This window comes from Aythya marila (assembly GCF_965140915.1).
Source record: "Aythya marila genome assembly, chromosome: 6".
NCBI lineage: Eukaryota > Metazoa > Chordata > Aves > Anseriformes > Anatidae > Aythya > Aythya marila.
Window position 1 is genome coordinate 38,676,702 of NC_139047.1, and position 20,061 is coordinate 38,696,762.

Sequence of the window (20,061 nt, forward strand, 5' to 3'; positions counted from 1 at the left end):
GATAGCTTGTGTTGACTCCTTGGAAACTGAAAGTATGAGTCTGTCCTGATGAACCTTCTGTGTGCTTCCCCCTTCACGTGGACCAACTCTTTCTCTTCCCTTAAACCTCAGCAGGTAGCACCGAGCTGCCATCAGGATCCTTGCTGTAGCTACGAGTCGGAGCTGATGTCTCCGTGCATCTGCCGGCGCTCAGCTGGCTCCCCGAGCAGGGTTCCCGTGGGTGGCTTGCTTCTCGGCAGATCACGCCGTGTGCTGCACCCGCTCCTCGTGGCGTGCCCCTGGCAGTCCCTGTGACGGCAGAGGGCTCCTTGCTCCTGCCGGAGCCTGCTCCCCAGCCTGTCAAGGACTTCAGCCAGCCCTCGAGCTGAGGGCATGGGTCTAAAGGTGCTGTTTATCAAAACCTGTATCGAAACAAAGGATAAGGCTTGCCTGACCTGGTGATCACAGCGTCAGATGGCTTACAGCATTAAAACCCTGCATGCTGTTTGATTACTCAGAATGCTTGTGTTATAGAAAGGTGACGTATTTCTGACCGCACTGCTTCTTGTGCTGTGCTGTTACAATTTATATTGCTATAAAATCTGAAGTTTTGGTCACAAGTTACTGGTATCAGCTTGAAAGAGTTTTATTACCCATTGCAATAGGTGAGCCTTAAGTTTAGACTCCTGTCTGTGTCCTTAGCACTCATGTACAATCTTGCCGTAGCTATGTGCGCTGCATTCTTTCCCGTTTCCCCTTCTGCTCTCTGGTTTATCCTGTTCTGTGCTTGCAGCAGTCCTTAGCATCAATCCTGAGACATACCTTGAACTCCCAGGTAGGTGCTTTGGGAGCCTGTAATTTCCCTTTGGCAGCGCTGAGGCAGGTTGGTGCCTCGGCAGAGCCCCAGCTGCCAGGAGCAGAGCCGGCTGCGTGCTGCCATGGGGCCCTGCTCACAGGGGGGGCAAGCAACAGCAAAACCACCGTGAAGACAAAAAATCATCCGCAGCTGTTTGTCCTGGGCTCTGCTTGCCGCGAGGTGAAGCAGCCTCACCCAGATACGTCTGCTCGGACATGGGCTAACGGGTTCCTGGGATGAAACTGAGACGTTTTGGGTGCTGAGGTGCTGACTGCAGGTTTGGATGCTTGTCCAGCTTCGTGTTGGAGTGGCTTACGTTAAGCTGTGCTTCCCTTTCTGTCCCTGAAGAAGCTGTTCGTACCAACAAGGTGCTCGTGGCCATTTGATTCTGTCCTCTGCGGAGCTGTGTGGGGCCTGCCCGAGGGCCGGGCCGGCCACCCAGCGGGTGAGGGCTGGCCCCATGCTGACAGAGGCCCTAATTGCAGCCATGGTGAGGGCACCGAGCTGCTGGGCTCCTCCTGGTGTCACCGAGTAACAAAAGCATGGCAGAACTGTCCTAGTGGCACATCACACGTTGTTTTGGTGTGGTCAGTGGGATGGTGTCGGGTCTCGGTGCAGGAGCAGTGAGGCAGTCCTGAGGCACGTGTGCCGGTGTGGGCTGCCTCCTGGCACCGCCTCAGCGGCTGGGAGGTGGCTGTGTGAGCGAGGAGGCTCGCTGCAGCCCTCCAAATCCTGGCGTGTGTGCTGGCAGCACGCTGCTCGGCCGTGGGAGGTGGTGGGCAGCTGGATCCCACCGCACCACACCGCTGTGTGAGCAGCCACGCTGCCCTGTAGGGATGGGAAGCTCAGACAGCAGAGGTGGCTGCTGTCTGGGCAGGTCCTCCTTCAGTGCTTTTGAGCAGCTGCCTTGCTGCTGTGACTTGCAGCCTGGTGTACGGGTACACTCAAACCTTTGTCTCTTGCTTTTCCCTGCCATCCTTCTCTACACCCCTTGTATGGCTCCATGCAAGGCGGCCAGCTCTGTGGCCAGGCAGGCAGCGAATTTCAGCTCCCCGGGTCTGACTTCTTGTGGCCAAGCATCATTGTCCTCGGGCAGCAGTGGGGCTCTGCAGGCCTCTGCATGTGCTGTGCAACTTGTACTGGGCTCTGTAGGGTGAAAAACTTCATCAGTACATATCTGGAGGTGGAAAAGGTTAGTATGCCAAAAGAATGGCATCTATTATACCACAGAGATGCTGCATTTCTCATCCAAAATTTCTAGAAACCAGTTTTGAATTGAACTTCCATTCCCTTCTGATCGGCTCCTAAAGGACAGTCAGTCTTCTGAAGCTCCTTATGCATATGGAGGAGAACTTACTACACGTAATGGCAGTAGGGTTTGCTGGGTTCCTAGCAGAGGTTTTTGTTTAGGAAATGGTTAAATAAAAGCTATTAGCGTGTCGGTGTAGTATTGCGTTAGAGCTGGTGACAGATGCTTTTTGAGTGGAAGCTTGCGTTGTGGGTGGCTTCTCGTGGTCGTTGTGGGGGATTGTTTTAACTCTTATCTGGGAGAGCTGGTGTTTAATCAATGGGTGAGCATGCAGTGGTTCACCTCGGGTAGGTGCATACCTGGTCTGCACGAGGGAGCCTTGGAGAAGGCTTGAACAGGGCGGTGAGTGGGAGGCAGGAGTTGGTCTCCTGGGCTTCCTTCCCTTGCTCTGGGCTCTGTTACTCCTAAGGCTGGTGCCGGCCCCGTTGCTGGAGGCTGCCTGGCCGTTCGGTGCTTGGCGGGGAGCCTGGGGGCTGCTCTTGCCACCTCGTATCAGCTGCTGAGCCAGCGCTCACAATTAGTTTGTTCATTGTTAGCTGAACTGGGAAAGTAGGGACTTGTGCTTCAGCGATCACTCGTTGCTGCTGAACTTGATTACAAAAAGCAGCGTATGGACCTGCTTCCATTTGTTTTCTTGAAAGCCAGCGTCTTTTCAGACATGTAAGCTGGCTCGTTGGAGGATGCTAATTTGTTCTTTTAAAACAATCTTGGATCATAGAGCATGTTGTGTTCCCAGAGCAGGCATTTGTAAGCTAGGGTCTCGTAGTCCTACTTGAAGTGATTCTCTGCCGCTGCGTAAGGTGTGTGAAGCTGCTTCGTGCTCGCCACCAGTTTGCATTCTGAAAGCTGAGTTATTATTCTAGCGGCTTGAAGAAACCGTCTGGTGGAAACGTATAGTACACAGAGTGCTTGGATGCTGTGTATGTGTGCAGCATCGCCATATGCTTTGTGCAGCCATAGGCAGTATGCGAGCTGATGTTGATTTGATTGTCTTGTGTGTTTTTCATATTCTGCAGGAGGCTGAAAGTGTGGTGATGGCACACCTCAACTCCTGTGAGGTGCGTGCTGTGCTGTGGCTTCAGGGGTACCATAGGTACTTCCAGAGATGTAGAGCAGACGCTGTATCAGTGACAGACTGAAGGTGGTAGGGGTCTGTTTTATGTCAGTTCTGGCACTCTATTAATTCTAGGTAGCACAGGGGAGGTGCGGGGTGGCCTCCCAGTGTTGCAGCTGCCATAGGTCACCCCTTGCTGGAGCACTGTGCTGGGGTAGCGGGCTGCTCCCTGCCTCTGGTCGCTGCTCGCCCCGTCCCTGCAGGGCTGCTGTAGCTTCTGAGGCTGCAGTGAGTTTGCTTTGAGATGTTGCAGGGGGATTGTGTTGCCTTTCCCTTTGACTCATCCAGGTCCTGGAAAGATTAAACTTGTACTTCTTAAAACTCAAGCATGAACTGAATGGACTGTGTGATACTCTACCTAGAGACTGAGAGAGGCGTCTTTGTGGTGGGAACCTCTAAGAACATACATGCTGCTCTTTCAAAAACCTTCTGGGAAGGTACAAGTCTTTGCTTTCTGTACAATAACCAGTGCATACAAGCACATGACATCTATACCTAACATATTTGCCTACAATAATTGCTTGTGCATTTGTTTTCCCCCATGGATGTGCTGCAATCAGAGTGCACAGATAACAAAGTTAAGATTGACACCATCTAAAAATGAAGTTTTCTTATTTGGCTTGTGTTTTTAAACACGTTTGCTTTAAATTCTTTTAAGAAAGAGTAATGATTATGCAGACTGAAAGAAGAAATAGGGCCCAGAGCCACCCCTGCTGCCCTGCAAACCTGCTGTGTGCAGGGCTGTGTGCATCGCCTGCCTGTGCTCAAAGTCTTCATGGTGCTGGATGTCTTGTGTAGAGACTGCTGTGTGAATCTGGGGCACTGACAAAGGTGTCCTCGTAACCTAAGGACTTGGAGCCCTGACTGAAGCTGCTCAAATCTGTTGCACGTTGTTTCTATGGGATGCGAGCTGCCTTGCTTCTGGGAAGATGGGTTAGGCTGTGCCTACTTAAGATTCAGGTCAGTTCCATGCAAATTTTTCATTCAGCATCCAAACACTGGCCCTTTCAAGAATTTGCCTGACCTACATAGGCCCAGCTTTAATACCTCTGTAGCTAGATGATAAAGTTCTGCGCGTGTTTTAAGCCACTTAGTCTTGTCCACAGTCTCCGCTGCTTCTTGCTGAGGGACCTGTTTCCTGACTAGCGTTCTGCACCGCTCTGGGTAGGACAAGCTTTGGTGTACTGCGAATGGCAGAATCATAATTCCTGCTGGGAGTCCAGGGTAGAGTGCTGCTGGGCGAACTTGGTTGTAGAAATAGTTTTGATGGGATGGAGGGTAGCTGAGGATGATCTTGTCAAGCAGATCAGCTGCTCTGTTGCGGTGAGGACTTGGTGGCCATCTGGCTTGATGACAGGGTGCTCTCGTTCTGCCTCTGCCATGGTATTGTAAGTACTCGGTTATGTGGCAAGTGCTTACAGCACAAAATATGTACGTACGTACACATCCACCTGTATGCCTAAATACTCTTTTGTCAGTCAGCTTCAGTAGCAAATACCAGAGTGTTCTGGCTTGCTGCTCTCTACATTTTGTTTAGAAATCATTAGTATTGCAGTGAAAATCGTTAATTAATCTATTGCTGCTCTAAATTTCAACTTGTCAAAACATTGTCATTAGCTTCTACAAATGGTCTATTCTGTGTAGCCTAGATTCTAACATGGCAAAACTGCCTATTAATTTTTATCTTCTTTTCTTACAGTAAAAAATGGCATTTCAGAAGGCAGTGAAAGGAACTGTTCTCATTGGAGGAGGTGCCATAGCAACAGTTTTTGGCCTCTCTCAATTTTCTCAGTATAGAAACAAACACGTAAGTATTAATTATGACTTCTGATAAAATATGAAATTTAAAATCTGTTTGAGCGTATGTTAGGCTTATACGAATAGTTTCCTTTGGAAAGGAATGCCAAGAGCTTCTCAGCTTGATCTGCTGGGTGCTATCTGGAGGATGGCATTAAATGATGTTTCACTATTGTAGGTCTTTCTTGTAAATCACTTTTCATGTTTAAAAAATGTTTTTTGGACACTACTAGGGGTTTCACTTAGTTGCGGGAGTGAAAAGTATTGATTGAAGTTTAAGTAGTAAATAGCTTGGAAGGTGTTTTCAAACGTGGCAGCTTGAAGTGTCACCACCAGGATTACCTCTGAAAAATCTCAGCTTTAGGACGGTGATTGTGGCAGCTCTTGGCCAGTTCAGAAGACTGAAAACTGTGTCAGGATGGGCTCTGTGCCAAAGAAGTCAGTTGCAAGGCTCCCGTTTCTTGTGGTGATTGGTGTCTGGGTGGGCACAACCTAGATGCTGGTATGTTCATGACACAGGTCAGCGCTGTATTTCAGGTAATTAAGGCGTGCTGATGAGATAAAAATTCCAGAGCAGTAAAGGCTGATGTTGAAAACATACTGTTAAAGTAAAATAGTGGTAGCTGAAAGATGCAGTAGATTTCAATCCAGTTTGTGGATTGATTCTTTCTGTAGTAGAAAATAGATTCACTGTCATAACTACTTCTTCCAGCCAAATTGGAGCAGCTATGCTTTTTTTTCCCCCTACTTCTCTATGCAGAAGCCAAGGAAAAAAAATCAGTAAAAGAAATCAGTAAAAGCAAAGTTGTGGATTGTTTTAAGCAGAGCTGGTGTTGATCAGCTACTATTTTTAACCAAATCAATCTCTTATTTTTAACGCAGTTGTGCTGTGCTTTAGAGTTATGAAATAACTGTTTTCCAGGGTCAGTAGATGCATATAAAGAGACACGTTTTATCTGCTGTTAAGTGTAAGCTTTGAGGCTGGTACCTCGCCCCTGGCTGACAATATTTGCAATCTGTGTTCCATGGGGTTTGAAGGAGGTGCAGTCAGGGCTGTGGCCTGTCCACCTGGGTTTGGAAGAAGCCTGAGCCCTGAGGGGGGGGTACCTTCTCCTCCCTTTCAGACCATACCAGTTTCAGCAGTTAAGTGAGCAGGTGCACATTCTGCATGGAGCTTTCTGCTTCTCACCATAGAAATGGATCTGGTCAGCCCTTTATCAATGGCAGGCTGTTACCCTGAGCTGCCACACGCTTACTGTAGGTTCCCATTCAAAATGGGAAAACCAACAGCCAGGAATACAAGTGATCTCAATGGTCTAATTCGGGGTAAAGCAGTGAGTGATGGTAGGCAGTCTGCACTTAGCTCGATGAAGGTGTGCATTTCTGGTCCGAATAGATGATAATCTGAAACTTCTGGCTGTTTCTGTGTGGAGGAGGAATAGCAGCTGAGATAATGGTAAAGCAAATGAGATGAGTCATTCCTGGGGAACCTAGCTGGAAAGTGGATAAGCCAGGATCCTTATAGCTTCAGATACTGTTGCAGAAAATAAATCCTAGCTTTATAAGTGAGCTTCCCATTGGACTGCCTGTCTTGCGCCTAGCTGCTAATGCCGTTTCTGACTCTCTCTGGAGTCTTTATCACAGGATTTTACACTCTGGCTTCATTACTGTCAGAAACTGCAGCTTCAAATCTTAGGACTGTTAAATAAGCAAAGTTGGAAGGCAAGACTGATCTGGATAGCTAATTTGTCATATATGCAGTGTTACAGGATTCAGAGAGTTTCCAGTTTTGTTGTTATTGGATGATTGTTACAAATTTTTGAAGGCAGTTTAAAAAGCAAAGCTTTACAGAAGGTGATCTTGGTGTCAGAATGAAATATCCACTTGTTCCTTGATTCCTGAACCTATTGTGTAGTGTCTGTCTACAGAGGATCTGAAAAATTTCCAGCATATGTGTAAGCAAATGGATCTGTCAAGTGAACAGCATGTTGTTTTCATGTTGTACTAACTTGCACATTTCCCACGTGATGTCCCTTAAAGCTGCTGCCTTAAACACCTAATATAGGGCAGCAGGTGGAACATAACTGGAGGGATTGACACAAAGGAGGACAGTCCATTTGTAGTGTTGATATATCTAAGCTGTGGGCATGTCCCCCAGCCTAAGTGTCCTCTCTTTAATAATGCCTGCCAATCAAATATATGCTAGGGCAAAGATCTTCCCTTCCTGTGCCAGGGAGGGATATTGCCCCAAGGTGTGCACTAATTGGCTACACATTGTGGGAAGTCTGTTTGTTGTTTCATGAACAGAATCCATCACATAAGATAAAAATAAAATGCAAGAGCAGTGGCATGCTCCATCTTTCCCCATGTCTGTAAGTCCTGCCTCACCCGCTGCGTCTGGGTGCCCGTGTAGTGGCTGGCACCCCAGAATTAGGGGCACCCACTGACAGAAAAAAAGACCCTGTTTAAATAATTCTGAACACACAACATAGCTGACTGATTTCTCTTTGTTTTCCATGTTCACTCAGCTAATATTAGGTGTTTGTGAAACTCAGCTGTCCCAGGTAATTCCAAGGGAAAAAGCTAATGGGTTGCAAGCTTCTGGCCCTCGAGAATGGCTGGGAGTTCCCTTGGATCTGTTAGTCAAGCATATTAGTGGGTGGTTTGCCTACTGAAAGGGGTGAGTATTGGCAATTTCAGATGTTCCCTCTAGGTTTAAGGTTTGAAGCTGGACTGTGAGGAAGATGTCACAGTTAGCACAGTTAACCTTGCCTGTATATCAACAACTGTAGGGTGTTTACACCTCGGAAATAAAACACACCACTGACTCAGATCTGTCCTGGTTTTCAGGTTGTGTATCCCAACTTATTTTTCTATACACACACAGATTAAAATGCTGACATTTGGGAGAATGTTTCTGCAACAGCAACTGAGGCAATATAGATATACATCCTCTGATTATGGATGGCATATGCAGGCATACAAGCGGTTCAGTCAACTCCTCGTATTGTGTGTTGTTTTTTGACAACACACAGCTCCTGCTGAGCAGGAGGAGGATGGGAACGTGTTGACATGACAGAACTGTTGTTGAATTTAACTCCTAAGCTGATAGATGAATATTGCACTTCTGTGTCTTGACTGGTAACCTGATCGCTGGGGTATTTACTGAATTAATCAGCTGGCTTAGTTTAATGCTGTGCTGTAAGGGAATAAGTAGGAATGACACTAATTCAAGCAAAATCTCTTTCAGTAAACACACGGGAGGTGTTCTTTCCTATTGAGTAACTATTAGCCTTAAGGAAGGTGGTTGAGTGTTCTGCGCAGTCTTGGTGGCTTGAGATGTTGAGGGCAAATGCCTAGGTCTGACAGGGAGGCTTTTGGTTTAGATTAAAAAAAATAATAATCCCTTTCCAGAGAAAGGGAAACAGCTGGGGAAATCCCTGCAGATGGTAGTGCAGAGGTCTGAAGAAACTAGTCCCTCCTGAATGACTTTCACATAAGGCAAAAATGTGTGTAGACTTTTAAATTTCTTTCAGTGCTACCACTGTAAATGAAATTTATCTTAAACAATGCAGACAGCTCTCCAACGTGTGTACAGTGCATTCCCTAATGATCAGGAGCTCCTGAAAAGAATCACATCACCTGAGGTGAAGTTGGACTCCTACGTGAGACTTGAAACACGCAGGCTGTGTACATAATTGTGTTGGCCTCCAGTTTCAGATAGCTGAAAGGTAGGATTGGCAAGGGTGATGCATTCTTGTAGATGCTGACAACACTGCCGTGTTCATGCTTTGTGTGCCTTTATTGAGCCCAGCGGGCTAGTACTGGGTGTGATGTGGGTATTATTTAGTTTAGCGTGCTTGCTTCCATTCAGGGGTTAATGGTCCTTCTTTCTGTAGTCACCAAGGAAAAGCACTGCTTTGCTCTGGAGTTGTAAGTGCTGTCCCCCTAGCGAAGCCCACCCAGCAATCCTTCTCTCCTCCTGGTGTGCAGGTGCATTGTTGGGTGGTCAGGACTTGCTTGTCACGGGGAATCCAGTGCAGGGAGCGATAATATGATAATGCATCAGGGCTTGCTTTTGGGTTTTTAATTACTTCCATTTTCTCTTTAATGAATATGGATGATGAATTTGGCTCTGTGAACCTACCTGGTGATTTGCATTAGCCAAATTAACAAGAATGCTTGCTTATGGATTACTAGATCACTTTATAACTTCTTGATTGAATTCAAACTGCCAAACTACATTTCTTCTCACTAAGAGTGTAATCAAAACCATTCAAGGAACTCTTGCCTGAGAAATTGTAGATATAAACAGCAATTGCTTATTTCAGTAAACATACTTGTTCACTGCCAAACTAATCACGTTATTGCAGATGGAATCCCTGTATGCAGCTTTTCTCCAGTCTCACATTTAATTGACAGCAAGATGAATCATATCTCTATCAATTCCTAGTGTGCTAATCACTTTGCTTATATTTCAGTTTCTGGTGTGCTGATTTCTATGCTCTTGCTGTACAGTGGCTATTTGCTTGGGACTCTGGTCTGTCTTCTACTATGTTGGGTGTAGATAATGTGTTTAGTTTAACTATTTTTGTTGTGTTTTTTTTTTTTTTTTTAAATGACGACAGCACTTCTTGGACTCCGATTTCTTTTTTTTCATGTATTCTCCTATTTTCCTAAAGTTAAGGTAAATACTTTGAAAATAGTCACCTATTTTGCTGGAGAAGGCACATCTGGACATCTAGTGCAAAACTTCATCTTGAGCTGGGGATTTTCAATTTTCTTCTAAAGCTTATAAAGTGGAACATATGTAGCTGAACTTGATCAGCCAAAATGCATGCAGAAATAAGCCACGGGTGCATCTGTCTTAAACTTTCTTCTCAGCACTATTATCTGTTAGTCACAGGGTGATATTTAGGGAAAGTAGGAAGCTGGTATCAGTGGCCTGTGTATATTCCCTGCATTTATACACCTCTAAAACGTGTGCTTAATGCAACAGCTTGCTGAGGAGAGCCATGGATGCAGTGCTGGCTGTTACCCTGCCGATGCAGACAGGAAGGCTGCAGTGGTGCAGGTACCAGCTGTACACAGGGAAAACATCTCCTGCGTCCCTTGTGCTGCTTCGGGATGGGAAGCCCAAGGAGGAGGGAGGAAGAGAGGTGCTGGGGTGCTTCTGTGTAGCCCCAAGGCTTTGTACCCCGTTCGGTGGTCTCTGCCAGCTGCCATGGGTGTAGATGTGCAGGAGTGAGGAGGGGATACCATGGGGAGGCTGATCAGGATCCACCTCCTTCTGCTTGCTTGTTTTAAATCTCACCCTTTTATTATAGTAAGGAAACATATCTTCCCTGAAATAAAGTTAAGCACTCTTTCGGTAGCCCAGTATTCCTCGTTGAGCTGTAACACGTAGGGTGGAAGTAGTTGTGGCTGCCCTGATTTGCATGAGCTGTTTGCATTGTAGTCAGTGTAACACATGGTTACAGGATGAACGCGATCATTAATTTTCTCTTGAATATGCACTTCCTTTAGACATGACTGTAGGAATAGAAATGTTGTTTTTGCAGAGTTACATTGTTTAGAAGGAGGGAATGTGGTACTGAGATATGCTTACAGTGATAAGAAAAGTTTAGCAGGCAACCTTGTAAAATGCAGACAATCAGACTCCTTAGGACAATTAGGTGAAAATCACGGTGTCAAGTCAAGTCAGATAAGTGAAGAAACATTACCACTTCAAGCAGTAAAAATGTCAAAAGAAATTTGAAATTTAACAGGCCGGCGACTGAAGGCCATGCATTGTTTGTGAAGCATCAGATAGATTGTGAATCTGGATTACCCACTCAGTGGGGAAACAGGGGAGGGTCCTGCCATCAAAAGGTATATAAACTGTGTTTTGGAACTAGTAGATGCGCTCTCTCCTGCTTGTGGGGCGCCCGCCATTGCAATCGCGAATAAATTACTACTTCACTGAGATCCTCGCCTGAGCCTAAGTTATTGGCTACGGAGTGTTTCTCACAATTTGGGGGCTCGTCCGGGATCCAGTCACCTACTGGGGAGCCCCACCGCCGCAGCAGCAGGAAGGCATGCCCCGCTGATTTCAGCGGTCCTGTGCATCGACGGTGGCGGTTCTGCGGAAAGCTGACAGAGGGCCCGAGACTGGTTAAAGAGGCAGGATCCGTGAAGTAGTGGGGAAAGGAAGAAGGTAGGCACTCCGGGTTTTTAAGAATCGATCCGGTAACTCTGTGCACAGACCAAGGTAAGAAATATTAAGTATTGCCTTGGGGGTCGGGTGATCTGGTGTATGGTAAGCCCTTGCACGGGGAAGTGCTGGCACTACACCAGGGGAATCTGGTGTACGGTAATCCTTGCACGGGGAAGTGCTTGGAAGTACACCAGGGAATCTGGTAAACTCAGGTGTGCGGTAACGCTGGCACGGGGAAGTGCTTGGCGGTACACCCCCATCTTTCAGTACGTTGGTGTGTGGTACACTGCAGAAGGGAAATTTCTGTAGCACATACTGGCGAGGGTTAGGAAAGATGGGAAGTACGAGTTCCAGGGAATCTGGTAAACTCATAGGTGTGCGGTAACGCTGGCACGGGGAAGTGCTTGGCGGTACACCCCCATTTTTCAGTACGTTGGTGTGTGGTGCACTGCAGAAGGGAAATTTCTGTAGCACATACTGGCGAGGGCTAGGAAAAATGGGAAAATATGAGTTCCAGGGGACAGGGAGATATCCCTGGGGGAGTGCCTACTAATAGTTCTTCCTGAAAAATGATAAGAAATTGGAAACATAATCCCAAAATTAGAGGGATTGTAAAAGAAAAGTAATTAAAAAAAAAAAAAAAAAAAAAAGGTTAAACATTGTGTATCAGTCTGGACAAAACAATCAATTAAGGAAACAGCAGTATTTTGGCCAAAATACGGGTCTGATGAAAATTCAGGCTTTAAATTTATGTGTAAACAATAAGATTCCTTTTTCAGAGAAGGAGCCAAGTTATGCTCCCTATAATCTTAATATTGAACTGGTGGCAGCAGCAGTCACTCCAGGAAGGGAGACAGGGACTGTAATTAACACTGTCCCTAAAGAAGGATCGTACTCTACGCTCTGGCAAGAATTAGAACAAGGTAGAAGATATGTTGAGAATTTTGCCTTCCCTGATACTAACAGTACTAACACTAACTGTGTATCCTCTTAGGTGAACTACCCCCTCCTCCTTACCAGCAGAGAGGTTAGGACTTTTTAAGAAGGAGAGGAAGTCTTTATTCAAGGACCCCAACAGCCTAGCTGAACAATTAGACCAGTTCCTACGACCTGATTTATACTCTTGGGGGAGGGAATTATGTCTATAAGTATGTTGTTTACAGGGAAAGAAATGGGAATGATCAGGAGGAGAGCTGCTATACAAGAATGGGAAAGAGCTCATCCTCCAGGACCAGGGGTAATACCGGCAGGGCAGAAATACCCACTTGCCAATCCTGGCTGGAATAATAATAGTGTGCAACACAGAAATTATATGAGAGACTTAGTGTCAGAATGAGAAAGTACTTGGGGATGAGACCTGAGGACCCAGTATCCGAAGGGCTCTTGAAAGTTCATTGTGTGATTAAAGCCTGGCAAAATACGCAGAAAATGCTTCAGAAGGTGGGGGGAATGTAGTGAACAGTCACTGGGGGACCCTCCTGCGGGAGGCCCTGGAGGGGTGTGTCTGGAGGGGAGATAAGAAGGGAAAAAAAAAAAAAAAAAAAAAAAAAAGATCGAAACTAATGGTATTGACAGTGCAGCGGGTAGTGAGGCAGAGGGTTGGAGAAAGATGAAGAAAATCTTCAGGGGGAGTCAGGGCCAGGATGGAAAGGAGAGGAAGAGAGATGAAGGAATGGCAGGCAAAGAGGGCTGCCTGTATTGTGGCCCGAGTCCTAGCAGAGACAGGCTTTGATAAGATGTTTTAAGTGTGGCCAGGCTGGCCACTTCGAATAGGAATATCTGGAGTGGAAGAAGGAGGAAAGAAGGAAAATGGGATGAAATATGCTATATTGATATGTTGTTTCAGTATCTTGGAGGGAAAAGGTATGGAATTAAGTTGGACTCTGACTGAGCCTTTGGTGCTGGTATTAGAAAAGTGCGGGCTGGAGAAAGATAAAGGAAGTGTTAAAAGTCTTGCCGAAGGTGTTAAAGGTGTGGCATGTAATATTTAACAGAGCTGTTTGAAATTGAATGAGCAGGGAAAGGTGATGTAGGCGTTATCTAAGTAACAGTCTAGAAGTTTTGGTATATTTGCATATTTGCTGTGGTGTTTGTTCAGTTTCCCAAGCATCCGGGAGGGGGGAACAGCCTGCTCCACCAGGGGCCTCTCCAGCGGCCGCAGGGGGGTTTCGGCTCCAGCGCCTGGAGCGCCTCCTCCCCCTCCTTCTGCACTGACTTTGGTGTCTGCGGGGGGGTTTCTCGCTCTCTCAACTGCTGTTGAGAAGCAGGTTTTTGTTTGTTTCTTTGTTTGTTTGTTTTCGTGGATGTGCTCTCACAGAGGCACGGACTGTATTGCTCATGGCTTGGCTCTGGGCAGCAGTGGGCCCCTTAGGGCCAGATGAAATTGTCCCTTATCTGCCACGGGGAGGCTTCCGGGTTTTTTTTTCTCACGGGGGCTGCCACTGCAGTTTCCCACCCCCCTACTCACAGCCCCCGAACCTTGCCATCAAACCCAATACACTGGGGAACAGCTAGGTCATTACTGACCTGTAAAGTATCAGGGATTAAATTAACTAATGAAACCCTAAAAAGTGGGGCTGGGATAACAGTGCCACTTTGGGGGGGATACCAAGCTGAGACTAGGGGATAAAATGATCACTGGGTAATTATTGTATGTACCCAAGGCAAGGACTAATTTGTTGGGAAGGGATTTGATGATTAAATTGGGCATTCAAATAGTAAATTGTTAGACTGGAATAACAGTGTTATTAATGGAGTGCTCTCTGGCCCTGAGAGCAAACATACATGTATATTCACCTCTGACTGGAAAGACCCTTAAATGGGGGCGGAAGCAACAATATAGGTGGACAATTTTACCTCAGGGGTTTACAGGGCCACCTATCTATTTGGGTCAGTTTAAATAACAAAAGATTTTGGAGCAATTACAACCTCCCAAGGAGGTATTAATGTTAACAAATATGTGGATCGTTTTCTATTGTCAGGACAGGAGAAAAGAGTTGTGAAGAAAGCTACTAACAAGCTATTCAACTTTCTGGGAAAGCAGGGCTTGGGAGTATTAATAAATAAATAAATAAATAAATTACAATATGGAGAAAGAGAAGTCAGGTATTTAAGGCATCTAATGTCTGAAGGAAAACAGAATAAATGCAGAGAGGATTCAGGGAATTGTTGAAAATTAAGAAAGAACTAAAAAGTTTTAAAAGAAAGATTTTTTTAAGGAATCAGGAGCCATGAAGTCTGAAGGAAAATCGATACTCCCTGATGGGAGAGAAATGCTGAATAAAGTGATAATGAGGCAAATATTAACTGTTTTACATCAGAAGAGTCATTAGGAGGTGCAAGCAATGTGTGATGTTGTGCTAAGAAAGTATGTCTGTGTAGGAATATACACTTTAGGGAAGCACATATGTAGAGGATGTACCATATGTCAAAAGGTAAATAAAAAGGTGTTCTGTAACCCATCTAGAGGGGGACAGGAGCCAGGGGTTTGACCTTTCCAAAGTATACAGGTAAACTTTACTGAGTTACTTGTTTGTCCTAATTGACCACGTGACTAGATGGGTGTAAGCTTTACTGCAAGGGTTAAAGCAGGCCTTAGAGATTGAGTGGGATTTTCACAGCCCCTGGCACCCCTCCTCTTCTGGGAAGGTGGAGCGAATGAATCAGACATTAAAGAAGCAATTAACTAAACTAGTGTTAGAAACCCAACTTCCTTTGGTAAAATGCTTACTCCTACAGGTTTAAACAGCACCAAGAAAGGATATAGGAATTTCACCATATGAGATGCTGTTCAGATTGCCCTATCTGGGCAGAAGGGATGAGATACCACAATTCAAAATAAGAGAGTTTCCTTAAGAACTGTATTCTGGGGTTGTCTTCTTCTTTGTCATCTCTCAGGACCTGTGGGTTGTTGGCTCAAACCCCACCTTTGGAATTCCCCATTCACCACCATCATCCAGGAAACTGGGTCCTGATTCGGACCTGGAAAGAGTCAACTCCGGCCTGAATGGGAAGGACAATTACTGACCACTGAAACAGCCGTAAGAACTGCGGAAAAAGGTTGGACTCACTATACTCGAGTGAAGGCATCTGTCGACGCTAGTACCTGGGAAGCTGTTCCTACAAAAGACTTGTTGGAAGTTGAAATTGAAGAGAAAAATCTCGTAGTGGACTCTGAGCAGGATAAGAGATTACAATTGTAAACTAACCTTTTATTTTCACAGGTAACTAACGAGTGTGACTTGTGATTGAGAGAAAGGACAGACCTATAGCGAACTGCAGTGCTCCCAAGGGGGGGGTTGTTATAGTAGTAGTGTACATCTTATTTTTGTATCGATAATTATTTGGAAACCTAAGGTTTAAAAATAATGACAGGGAAAAATTGATTACTAATTTTGTTTTTAGTGATTCTAGGCCTCAGAGAAGGCCTTGGTCAATTGGTAACTTGGAAAAGGCATGACCAGATAATAGCAAAAACAGGATACCCCATCAAAATATGGGTGACTGTGACAGAGGGTTATGTACCACAAGCCGTCACGTTTGATGCTTGTGAGGTGTTAGCTTGTGGAGATTTAAATGCCCAATGACAATTGAGCAGAAAGAACAAATAACTGGGAGAGACACAACAGCCAGATTGAGAATAGCTGTATGGAAACAATCCTCTATTGCCATCAGAGAAAGGGAGAAACTCAAGGAGAAAACAGGAGAGTAAACAGGAGGCCCTCTGAAATGTGGCAGTTCAAACATTTGAGATTCAAACAGGGTATGGGGACGTGAATGCCTGGATAGAATGGGTCAAATATGCTGTCCAGAGTCTCAATCGTAGCTACTGCTATGCTTGTGCCTCGGGATGACCGATTGCCCAGATAGTGCCCTTCCCATGGGGGTGGACCAAAGACTCCCAAGGGATGCAATGTATGATTGCATTGTACCAAGAAAAGACTGCCTGGGGAAATGAGGCCTGTAAGTCTCTCTTTGCTGTTTCTTGCATGATAACAATATCACAGTTCCCCCTGCATTCTCTACAGCTATAGGTAACCATACAGCTTGCCTCTCACGGCAGGGTGTGAGTGCTACCTGGCATCTGGGAGAATTTGCCTTGTGCTACCAAGGACTTGATGGGAAACTGCTCAAGACTAGAGATCCCCAGGGCAGATCTCTGGTGGTACAGTGGAGGGAAGATCTTACGGTCCACCCTACCATCTAATTGGGAAGGCACTTGTGCACTTGTTCAATCAGCTATACCCTTCACCCTGGCATTTGAAAGAGAAACATCACAAATACCCAGAAGAAGTAAAGGAAGCTTAGGAATATCATTTGATGATAGAGTATACATAGATTCTATTGGGGTACCTAGAGGAGTTCGGGATGAATATAAAGCCAGAAATTAAATTGCTGCAGGGTTTGAGTTACTGTTCTGGTGGGTAACAATCAATAAAAATGTGGATTGGATTAATTATTTCTATTATAATCAGCAGAGATTCATCAATTATACCAAGGATGCGATGAGAGGAATCGCTGAACAACTAGATGCCATCAGCAAAATGGCTTGGGAAAACAGGATAGCATTAGATATGATGCTTGTGGAGAAGGGTGGTGTATGCGTGATGCTGGGCAACCATTGTACTTTTATCCGTAACAATACTGCCCCGGATGGCACAGTAACAAGAGCATTGCAAGGGCTTACCACCCTTGCCAATGAATTAGCAGAAAATTCGGGAGCAGACACTTCCATCACAGGATGGTTGAAATCTTGGTTTGGTAAATGGAAAGGGATGGTAATGTCCATATTTACATCCTTGATTATGGTAGCAGGAGTTTTGACAGCTATTGGCTGTTGCGTTATCCCCTGTGTAAGGGGACTTGTCCAGCGGTTAATTGAAACCACATTATTGAAACAAATGACCATAGATCCACCACCCTACTCAGATAAAATGATATTAGAGGAAATGGAGAGCAAAGAAAGTGAAGAACAGGAAGATATTTACCAAATTACACTTAAAATAAATAAATAAATAAAAATAAAAAGAGTTTTTGCAAAAATCAACAGTTTATAAAAAAAAAAGAAAAGGGGGGAATTGTAGGAATAGAAATGTTGTTTTTGCAGAGTTACATTGTTTAGAAGGAGGGAATGTGGTACTGAGATATGCTTACAGTGATAAGAAAAGTTTAGCAGGCAACCTTGTAAAATGCAGACAATCAGACTCCTTAGGACAATTAGGTGAAAATCACGGTGTCAAGTCAAGTCAGATAAGTGAAGAAACATTACCACTTCAAGCAGTAAAAATGTCAAAAGAAATTTGAAATTTAACAGGCCGGCGACTGAAGGCCATGCATTGTTTGTGAAGCATCAGATAGATTGTGAATCTGGATTACCCACTCAGTGGGGAAACAGGGGAGGGTCCTGCCATCAAAAGGTATATAAACTGTGTTTTGGAACTAGTAGATGCGCTCTCTCCTGCTTGTGGGGCGCCCGCCATTGCAATCGCGAATAAATTACTACTTCACTGAGATCCTCGCCTGAGCCTAAGTTATTGGCTACGGAGTGTTTCTCACAATGACTGCTACGTATAGTCTTTATTTTCCTGTTGTACAGTAGCACTAAGTTTATAGGGACGCTGAGAAATACTCTTCAATAACTGAACCTGAGTTTAGGCTTCATGTGCATGGCTGAACTGGCTGTTACCTTAGAGTGGATGTGTTGCAAGAATCACCTACCTTTAACTCAGCAGGTCTGCTCGCAGAGCTGTGACAACCAGCGAACTGCCTGCTAACGAGGAGCTGCACCACTTGGCCAGATAGCTTCTGGAAAGCCGCTCAGCTGCAGATAGAACAGATGGCTGCAAGCGGCTGAGTTACCTTTTGTCAGTCAAGCTGTTTCACCATGGCAGGTGGATATTCCCTTCCCATTGCACATGCCAGGGGAAGTGCTCGGAGCTATTAAAACCTGAAGGTGGCTTGTACGAGCAGGTAGCTCTCCACAACTACAGGGGAGCTCAGCAGATCAGCTGAGCCGTGATCGAAACACCAAGGCAGGGCAAACTGCACGTGGTGGTGTTGGTATGGTGGGGCAGCGCTTAGGAGCAATTTCTGTAGGAACTGTAATTCACAGATAACAGTGCAATAAGCAATAAAATTATTTTATAACTGAGAGAGTCATCCAGTTCAGCTTAAGTTTTTACTTCCAAACATTTCTTGAATAAATAAGGGAGCTTCCTTCTTTACCAGTGACAAATTAATGCTGGTTGTAAGTAGTGAATGGAAAGAGATTATTTGAATAGTAGATTGTTTTAGATAATAGTAAGAAAGTAGTATTTTGTCACACAAATTTACTGTCTTTTGGAAAAGATGGATCCTTTGTGTATTCAGTAAATAAATAGTGAAGAGAGGAAGTCACAGCCTGGCTATGTGCAGAATGAGGGACAATGGTGAATGAGGAAAAGTTGTAAGGAGAAGACCTGGAGCTGAAATCAAAGAGAAAGCACACATGACTTAGGATCTTGCATCCTATTTAACTGTTTGAATAACTGATGCCTGCCTGTAGCCTGTTGTATATACAATTTCTATGCTGTTACATGAGGCATTGCTGAGGGTTCATATTTTATGAAATACGTACTCAGTAATAAGGTTTGACTTTCAGTGACTGCAAAGGCTTCCAGAATTCATTTTAAATCTATATTAACTGAAGAGAGCCTTTGGAAACGAGTTAAAACCTGAACATTTAAACCACAGCCCATGCTGGTGGACTAAGCAAGCATGTCAGCCGTTCTCACCAGGGTCACTGGACCAGGAGCAGGGGTGGCCTGCGGGAAATCAGCAGTGTGCAGGAGAGATTCCCAGCCCACTTCAGAAGAATCTGAACTGCTCTGCAAACTGCCATGCTGCCCTTTGTTGCTGTAAAGAAAAGTTTTACTTTAGCATGCTGAAGGATATAGTTTTGCTTTGTTTAGAAGATTTTTAAAAAAGAATATGGAAATAGCTTCTTCAGTGTTTTAGTATACTATATTTGACAGAAAACTACGTGCTCTTATGAACTTGGTCAAACTTGAGCTTAGATTAATGCCATTGTACAAATAATCAACTTTAAAATGTACGTTAATTTTTAAGTCCATTGCTTGATGGATTTTATTGGCAAAAAGTTGAGAACCTGTGTATTCCTGTGCATCCTGTAATGTTTCACATAAGTCTGTTCCTAGTTATAAGTAGTAGCACTTGAATACAGCGTTATATTTACTTCATCTTATCTACTTCAGTGTGTGATAACCCTTATTGTTGTTAATACTATTCGTTCCATAATGTTTTAATACAGCATTGTCATCATATGTAGGTTAGGTGACTTGGAATATTTGAGTTTTCCTTTACGTTTATAAACAGTGCTGTGACTTGTTGTTGCATGTACACGTATATTTTTGTATACACAATAAATACAGATCCTTATGTTTTGTTTTTGATCATTGTAGGGTACCTTTGTGAATGTCCAAGCTGCAGAAGCAGTGACTGTTCCAATAAAGCACGATTTTCCCACAAGAGAAGAGCAGATTTTGGCACTACAAACCACACGTGAATTTGATGTCCTTGTTATAGGTGGAGGAGCAACAGGATGTGGCTGTGCTTTAGATGCAGTCACCAGGGGTAAGACTTGACAATAAATTGTGTTTTGTTCTTGGATTACTTGGTTTATGATAAATTAATCAGATTGGCTTTCTCAAAATCACTTGAAGGTTGAGGACATGTCCTCTGAATGCCTGGTTATAAAACTTCCTTCTGATCTTAGAAGTTGAAATGAACTCAAAGAAAAAAGTCATTATTTT

The 20,061-nt window shown here is 44.7% G+C and overlaps 1 protein-coding gene across 6 annotated transcripts in view; it reads left to right on the top strand.

Moving 5' to 3' along the window:
- Positions 1-20,061, top strand: part of GPD2 (glycerol-3-phosphate dehydrogenase 2) — a 65,241-nt gene that overhangs the window by 6,397 nt on the left and 38,783 nt on the right. For 4 of the 6 annotated variants that reach the window (XR_014317733.1, XM_082763012.1, XM_082763016.1 and 1 more), the window contains 2 exons: positions 4,958-5,065; positions 19,711-19,882. Coding sequence is in view for 5 of the 6 variants with exons in the window: in XM_082763012.1 (XP_082619138.1) it covers positions 4,964-5,065; positions 19,711-19,882 (274 nt within the window). In the remaining variant the exon portion in view is untranslated. Of the gene's footprint in view, positions 1-3,649; positions 3,696-4,196; positions 4,219-4,957; positions 5,066-19,710; positions 19,883-20,061 lie in introns of those variants that run through there. The other 2 variants (XM_082763014.1, XM_082763015.1) reach the window with 2 other exon arrangements.